We start from the raw sequence: 8,545 nt of genomic DNA, 5'->3' as shown, positions 1-8,545 counted from the left end.
TTAGTCACTGGCCTTCTCCATTCTGGCATCACACTGTCATCAAGATTACTCAAGGAATAATAGGGACCAACTCCTGAGGAAAAATAATTCTGCAGAAGTAGACAAAGTAGGAAATGGAAGTTTTAAACAGGAAATGGTTAATTAAGTAAATTATGTTGATTTGGCATGATGAAAGTTATTGAAATAATTGTAAATTATTTCAAAGCTATGTCTACAGAAACTCAGAAAATGTTCATGACATAATGTTAAGTAGAAAGAAGAATGTTTTGAAATCAGAGGCAAAAGAGTGTTAGTTAAGCCTGAGTGTGAATCCCAGTTCTGCCCCTTGCTAACTTTGTAGCCCTAGGGAAATCATTCAACCACTCTGAACCTCAATTTCAGTGACTCCAAAATAATAACAGTAGCATCTATCATGTAGGATTGTTATGAGGCTAAGTAAATGAATGATTGTGAGTCAGGTGTGGTGGCACATACCTATAATCTTAGTGGCTTGAGAGGCTGAGGTAGGAGGATTGCAAGTTCAAAGTTAGCCTCAGCAACTTAGTGAGACCCTGTCTCAAAATTAAAAATAAAAAGAACTGGGAATGTGGTTCAGTGGTTAAGCACCCCTGGATTCAATCCCCAGTAACCCCCCCCCCCACCAAAAAAGTGAATATAAGAACATCTGCTACTGTTTGTATTAAAGTAGATATATATACATAGAAATGTTCAATATGAACCACTGTTATTAGCATGATCATGCCATAAATTCAACCACAAATATGCTGAACAAGAACTGGAATGTGATATAGCAAAAATGATACTGCAATGGTAAGAGGATGAGATTACAAATATACACGTTTTCTATCTTCTCTAATGTTACAGTGTTTTCCAATAAGAAAGAGGCATTTTAAATAGGGGCCTGAAAAAAAAATCCTATATTCAGGAGGAGAGTTCTAGGCTCTGCTCTTTCCTCCAGGGGCTCAGGTCATCCTGGGTCCACTTCTGAGGGCTGCTGTGGCATCTGTAGAGGAGACGAACAGCAGTCTAAATTCCTTGGAAGACAAGAAGATAAATTCTAGAAATCTAGAAGGTCCCATCTTGAGCAGGTCAGACCCTGAGAGAACTTTGTAGTTACCACTTGAATCAGATTTATTCATTCATGCACACATTCATTCAGTCATCCATACACTTTTAGAACCTCTACTGTATGCAAAGAACTGTGCTAGAACCTTTCAAAGAATTATGATGACTCAGTCTATGAGTTTGGAGCAATCTTAAACTACTATTAAGTGAAAAAAGCAAGCTTCAAAACACTGTGTATAGAATGCTACCATTTGTATTAAAAATAGATATATAAATATACATATTTATAAATTTGTAAATGCATAGAATTGCTCTGAAAGGATATACAAGATATCGATAACAGTGATTAACTTTGGAAAGGGGACTGGAGGCTGACCTCCTTTGGGAATTTACTTTTTATCGTATACCCTTGTACTGTTGAGTGTCTTACCATGTATATGTATTAATTTTTCAAAACAAACAAAAAATAAAAGAAACAGCCTGGTACTGCATATTCAGTGGTGAACAGGACAGAAGTTCCTTAGTCTTGGGAGAGGCAAATGGAACTTGCTGGGCCACAACTGGTATGTTTTAAAATCCAGACTGTTTACAGAAGTTGAAGTTCTTTCTACAACAATTAGCTCATAGTAATTCAGCATATCATTTTACAGAGATAAAGCAGTTGGAGAATAAATACTAATCATTTGTCAAGCTTCAGAGTGTATTAAATGATAGTTTCTACAGAGCAGGGATCTTATCCGTTTAACTTGATCAGCAGAGCATTCACTGCAGCAGTTAAGTGCCTGTTACAGCAAGCAGTCTCTGATGATGACAAATGATAGCACAACCATTAAAAAATAAAAACATGAAAAAGAAGATCAGAAGATACTGGACTCTGAGGGAACCATGTGTTCCCTATGAAGGTTAGGCAACATTTTCTGGATAATCCTCAAAAAATGATGGTATTCAAATGGCAAAGTAAATCCCCAGGAGAACCAATGTTTGTAGACACTGCATGTGCTTCAGGATTTCACTAGCAGGTGCGATGCACAGGGGGACAAGGCATAGATGGACTCCAAAGAGAACCTGGCACTTGTGGAGCACCCCAACTGTCTGGGAAGCAGAAAAGTGGACTTCAGGATGTCTGCAAACCACTGATGGGCAGGCAGCCAGCCTAAGTAGCTTTGGTCACTAAGGCAGCACAGTGGTTGACAGGTTTGACTCACTTGTACTGTCACCCAATACATCCACCGTTCAATCTGAGTCTATTTTCTTCTCTGTAAAATGGAGGATAACTGAGATCTTTGTGAGGATTAAATGAGAGAGTCACCAAAAGTGTCTAACAAGATGCTGGGCATGTGAGCAGGGCTTAAAACTCTATCATCTCTATTACTAAATAATGGAGCTGTGCTAGGCCAATTCTTAACTAAGGTCAGCATCCAGCTGTGAATGGCAAACAGGCATGTGCCATCCTCCAAGTCCTCAAGTATGGATTCCCCATGTTCAGATAGTGTTGAAAAAACTAGAAGTGCATGCAATTCATGATCTCACAAAAGCCTGTGAAAGGAGTTGAACAAGAATTACTAGTTACATTTTGAAGGGGAAAGGCCCATGGTTGAGAGCTGGTTAAAGGCAGAATCCAGGTCATGACCCAGGATTCCCAGTGGGCAGTTCACATTCTTCCCTCAGAGAAGATTCTAAGTCTCTGCCTCCTCTGCCTGTGCTCCAGCTACCTCTGTTTCTAAGCAGGAAGAAATTTAGTCATCCACTTCAAATACCTCCATCTGCCTCCTCCAGAACCTGTTTTTAAGAATGGACATAGGGCACAGGGCTAGCTCCCTGCAATTGTAATTAGGAAAGGGACAAAAATTAAGTAAGGGCTTGCTCTGGCTTTGCAGGCAGCCAGAAACAGGCCCAGCTTGCCCTCACTGCCAGCTGTGAAAGCAGGGACTGTGGTGGACTTGCCAGGAAGAGCAATCATTACAATGGTACAGATGGCCAAAGTCTCTCTGAAACTGAGCAAGTGCTAACCTTTCCCACTGCCATTAGCATTTCACCAAAAAATTGGAATTTGATAGAAGGAAAAAAATATTTTTCTTCAATTGTGAAAAGGTCAGACATATTTATCTGACTTAGTTTATAATTGCTTCCCTTAAAAGATCACCTCTGAGTACCTAGCCAGTACTCGATCCTACAGGGCCCAGCCTGAGGCCACTTGGGTCATATGACAGAGGACAACTTCTCACAGCCTACTCCGTGTGCTTGCGCAGATCCTAACTCCACAAATTAGTGAAAGGGCAGCCCTACCTCCCAAGTCTAATTTCCATTCTGCCACATCTGAATTCTTTGTAGCAGAAGCAATACCAAGGTCTTGAATGCTGCCAGAAAATTACAGAATTCCTCCTTTTCATCCCTTTACCAGAAAAAGTTATACTAGGTTGAAAATCCCTTTGTAGGAAAAATGGAGATGCTTAGAAAAGTTTGACAGACCTTAAGGCTAATGTACTAGCCCAGGGGAGACCTGGGAGGTGACTCTCCACTGGCAATGAGACCTCCCCTTGTTCCTTCGGAAGGTCTCCAGAGAACCAAGAAGTATGGGGCTCCTGGTTTCCTCACCACAAGTGCCAGAACCTAGAGGACCTTCCTTGGACAACAGGAAGCATCGTTTTCCCTCAGAGATGGAATAAACAATAGAAGTCTGTGGGAAAGACCCTTAGGTGGAGCAGGGAAGGGCCAGGCTCACTAGAAGAGGAATACAAGAGCCTACCTGCATGGTAAGAAGATTTTTTTATTTGAAATATAGTCTGAGCAACATGAGTGTAGCCGAGAGGAGGAGGGGCTGGTCTGCCTGGGGCAGCAGCCTCTCTAATGGCACAGGAGCAAGAATACAAATATTCCAATGTCTGTGTGCCCCGAACCCCACTTGTCAGGGAAGGCAGACAGCAGCAGAGCAAAGACCCACCCACAGCTCCTTCTGAAGGAGATCTGACTCTCAGTGCCTGCCTTTGCCGTACCTCCTGCTGTCCCTGGTTTCAAACAGGGGTGTGTTTAAGTTCCTCCCACCCGCAGAGACATGATGAGCCAGTGTAACAATTAGTTCTCAAGACTATTTTTGAGGGAAAGAATCAAAGAAGACAAGAAGGAAGGGCAAGGTAACCAAGGGCCCTGGCCAAGTCAGGCTGGGAAGAGCTCTCCTAGAGGGACTGTGTCAGCACCCCTCATTTTGCTCCTTCTCAGGCTCTGAAAGAAGGAAGGAGAGCTGGTGTTTGCAGGCAAATTGAGCTCTGAGGAGTCCCCTGGCTAAAGGCAGCAAGCAGGAGCCTCCTAGAAGAGCACAAACGCTGAGGGGTTTTGAGCTGAGGTGAGAGCACTGGAGTTGGGTCACAAGAACAGCCTGGGGTTGGAAGGACACAGACAAGAGTTGGGGTACCAAGAAGCAGCACACAGGCATAAATAACAGAAGCAAATTCAGAGCTGTGAGGGTCCTGGGTGATCCCTATTTCCTGGGGTTAGGGGACACCCAGCACCCACAGCTCAGGGCAGACACTGCTCCAGAGCACAGTGGCCACACATACACCATGGCAGAGCCTTTTATTTCCCACAGTCTGCATGGCAGGTGAAGGATGCCATGGGCCACCCTGACCGAACACATTGCAAAGCCTCCAGTCACACCTGAGGGGATAGTGCATGGCTGTCCTGGTCCTGAGAGGCTTGTGGTTGACTCTGAGCATCTTGGGCACTGTCCTCCTCTGGGGCCAGGCCTAATGATCTCCTTGCCCCTGGGTCAGCCAACAAAGGCTCACCAGCATATTCTTCCAGTCCATTTTCTCTAGTTTCCATGGCCACTTCCTCCCCAGAGCCCTCCTCCGGCTCTGCTGCCTCCACCTTCACTTCCACTATCTCCTCCTCCTCTTCCTCTTCTTCCTGGTCTCTCACTTTGTGGACAATGAAGAGATGGCGGCTGAGGGAGCTGGCAGAGGTGTAGCACAAGCCACAGAGGAGACACTGGGCTGTGGAGCTGTCCACCTGGTGCTGAGGTATGTGGCTCTGAAACTCGAGCCCTGAGTCTGTGGCAAAGCTACATTTTGCACACTGAAAAAGGGACTTGTGCCTTTTGGTGGAAGAGACAGTCGCGCCATTGCTGGTGCCTGGAGCATCCCCTGCTGCGCTGACTGGTCTTTTCAGATGGTTCACCTGAAAGGAGAGAGAGAATGAGCAGAATCCAGGCCAAACCCTGACGTGAGCTCCTAGAAATGATCAGGTTACCCAAAGCCCTCAAAGAGCACATCTCCCAGGCCAGGGTCACCCAGACCTAAACACTGATTTGGTTCATTCCTATTCTTTGTGGTTTTTAATGTAACATATATGTGCATGACATTCCAAATATATGAACATTTTAAGTCTCTGCTCTCCAAAGAACATGACTTTACCACTTTGTGGCCATTCCAAGAGATTTTTTTTTTTTTCCCTGTGGTTCTGGGAATTGAACCCAGGGGTGCTCCACCACTGAGCTACATCCCCAGCCCTTTTTTGTTATTTTTAGTTTTGAGTCTAAGCTTCCCAGGCTGCCCTCGAATTTAGGATCCTCCTGCCTCCCCAGTAGCTGGGATTACAGGTGTGCACCATTATGTCTGGTAAATGATATCCTATGCACATACAAAAACAAAGCTATTGTCTTTTACAAAATGATCATGTGCCATGCACACTTCTCTTCACTCTGCAAATTCTACTTGACAACATATACTGGAGCTTGTCTCCATTAGCGCACATACAGAGGCTTCATTCTTCTAACAGCAGCACACTAACCCATTGTGGGGATGACAGTTCCCACTCGCAAACATTGGTTGAGTTCTATCTTTGTTACTGCACACAGCAGTGCAGTGAACATCCTTGAACACATTTCTTTATGCCCAAGGCTAAAGCTTTCTACAGATAAGTCCCAGGAACAGAATTGCTGGACCAGAGAGTATGTACATTTTGAGAGAAAGGGAGAATATGCATTTTTCTTATGGAAAGAAAATATCTACTGACACCCCACCTACTATGTTTGAAAGGGTCTTTGCCAACAAGCACCACTCTGAATAGGCCAAGAAAGTTTTGAGAAAGCCTTGGAACTACAGGCAGCCCTCAGAGTTTCTCAGATATGGGAAGAGTCTGCAGTGAGGAGGGGACATAAGCTGCTCCAAAGTTTAGCAGAAATAAGAATAGGGTACTGGCTAGAGATGAGGTCAGGGAAAGGGTCTCAACAGCAGGTCTAGACGTGACTCTTCCCATAACTAGTCAGGCAGGGAGGTAACTAACACAGACATCATGACTCTTACCTGACAAGGCAGCCCTGCCTCATAGGACTGTGATGAGACAGAAATAAGATGGTGTGTGTGAAAGTGCTCCAATGTCCATGGAGGACAACCACACTGAAGCAGGGGGTCACAGTGACAGGGAAACAATACCAACAGAAGGCTGACAGATCATCTTTGTCCCTGTCCTCTACTTGTGTGCAGTGCCCAGGTGGGTCACAGACTAGAGTGACCCACATTGAGGGTTGTTCCACAGCCATGACTACAAATGGGCCCCCTATACCCTTCCTAATGACTCCTGAACCCCAGGCCTAACTGAGCAGGCAGTTCACACTCACCTGAGGGGAATGTGCACCCAGATGTCTGACTTTGGATGTCTGGCTCAAGTCAGGGTTTCTGATGCCATGCATAAGGCTGATGTGGCTCTCTAGGAGTGAGGGCCGAGGAAAGCTGGGGCTGTCCTCAGTGCAGTACCTGCAAGAGTCAGCCAGAGAGTTGGGGTAAAATCCCAGGCTGCAGGCTCCCTTGGTGCTCTTCAAACACCAGGAGGGAGAATGAAGCAGATAGAAGCTGTGTCCTTAGGCTGCCTTGTACACCGGGTGCCCCCAGCGAAATCCATGCAGCAAACCAGTCAAGGTGGCAGACCATAGCACGTCAGCCTGCCTGCACACTTGCCACCTGGCCCTCAGCCACCACCTCACTCCCTAATATCACTGCCCAGAGGTCCCAGTGCTGGGCTAGTGGTCAGAATGAAAGGACCAGGGTATGTGCTGAAGCACTGGCAGACAGTCACAGGAGTGAGACAGGAATGCATTACATCACCTGACTCCTTTTAAACCTCAGGGGCCCTCACTACAGACTGTGTAGGCTAGGGCCAGGGAGACAGGGAAGGCTCAGGAGCCACCAGGTCTTGGAAGCTGGTCTCTCCCTGACTTCTGACTTAGCCACAGTGTTTTTCAAGTTAGAAATTCATTAATCTCCTGCCTCAGGTACCTGAACTCACAGCAGAGAAAAGCCCCAGGGGGCTACAGGAAGTCTTTTGAACTTTAGGCCTCTTCCCCTCCAACCCTAGGGACTCACCCACAAGTATAGACCTTCTTTACTGTGTCATGGTTGTTGCGGATGTGTTTGCGCAAGCTGTTAGGTGTGTGGAACGACTGTTCACACTGCCGACACGGATATCGTTTCAACGTCTAAGGAAAGAGATGACAAGTCACAAAGCATCAGAACCAGAAGATAGTTCTGGGTGTATCTTTCTTCTCACATGATATGGACAGAAAGGAAGATGCCCCCAAAGACCTCAAGATCTGTGGTACCAACCTGCCCTAAGTACGAGTAATGCTATGAGGTCAGCCGCATAAGGGGGCAAAAGTCCACTGTACTGTGACCATATGGCTGCACTTACCCGACCATGGCTCTTTTTCATGTGGGACACATAGCTCTCTCGATCGGGAACCCATTCCTGGCACTCCTGGCAGGTCCAGCCAGTGTTCCTCAGTCGAGGCCTAGCTTCAGCCCTGCGATGGGCTTCGGGCCTACCCCAGCGGCCAGAAGGCAGGGAGCTGCCCCGACCAGCCACACTGGTGGTTGGGGACTCTGTGGAAACTCGGGAGCCAGGGCGGCTTGAGGACATGTCCGCTGAAGACTGGAGGCTTGATAGCTCGTCCACATTTCGGGGAACACCGTGGGTGCTCTGGGGATGGGGAGAGCGATTACTGACTGGGCAAGGGGAAAGATGCACAGAGTCAGACCACCGGCCTGAGAAAGTTATCCTCCTCCCCAGCCTCTACCCCCATGGCAGCCCACCTTGACATGCTGCATCAACTCTGGCTTCTGCAGGAATAGGAGTGGGCACTCAGGGCACTTGAAGACGCCTGCCTGCGCCTTGCTGACATTCTGGTAAAAATGCTGCTGAATGTGCCTCTTCTTGTTGAAGACCATTTCACAGGAGCACTTATAAATGAGCCTGATGAGACAAGCCCCACAGCATGAGGTGGCCAAGGCTCTGCTGGCAGAACCACACAGCCCTGCCACCCCTTCTCTGCTCTCTCTGAACAACAGTTAGGTTTGGGAAAGCACTACCCTGAGCCACTACAGATCCTCCCCTGCCTAAGGATGTCTTTAACAGTCTCCAGGTATCTCTGCCACTAGCCTCAGCTCCCCAGTCCAACCCTAAACCACCCCTTACAGCACCCAGGCCACTC

General features: G+C 46.8%; 1 protein-coding gene across 7 annotated transcripts in view; it reads right to left on the bottom strand.

Moving 5' to 3' along the window:
* Positions 1–1,302: 1,302 nt before the first annotated feature.
* Positions 1,303–8,545, bottom strand: part of ZNF592 (zinc finger protein 592) — a 49,885-nt gene continuing 42,642 nt past the window's right edge. For all 7 annotated transcript variants that reach the window (XM_079126801.1, XM_079126795.1, XM_079126797.1 and 4 more), the window contains 5 exons: positions 8,148–8,307; positions 7,747–8,034; positions 7,422–7,534; positions 6,680–6,815; positions 1,303–5,238 (listed from right to left, as the gene is read on the bottom strand). In XM_079126801.1, coding sequence (XP_078982927.1) covers positions 4,711–5,238; positions 6,680–6,815; positions 7,422–7,534; positions 7,747–8,034; positions 8,148–8,307 — 1,225 coding nt within the window. In that variant the 3' untranslated portion in view covers positions 1,303–4,710. The remainder of the gene's footprint in view (positions 5,239–6,679; positions 6,816–7,421; positions 7,535–7,746; positions 8,035–8,147; positions 8,308–8,545) is intronic.

Source organism: Sciurus vulgaris (assembly GCF_902686455.1).
Source record: "Sciurus vulgaris genome assembly, chromosome: 2".
Classification (NCBI taxonomy): domain Eukaryota; kingdom Metazoa; phylum Chordata; class Mammalia; order Rodentia; family Sciuridae; genus Sciurus; species Sciurus vulgaris.
The sequence above is the reverse complement of the archived record's forward strand: the minus strand, read 5'-3'. Positions and strand labels throughout refer to the sequence as shown.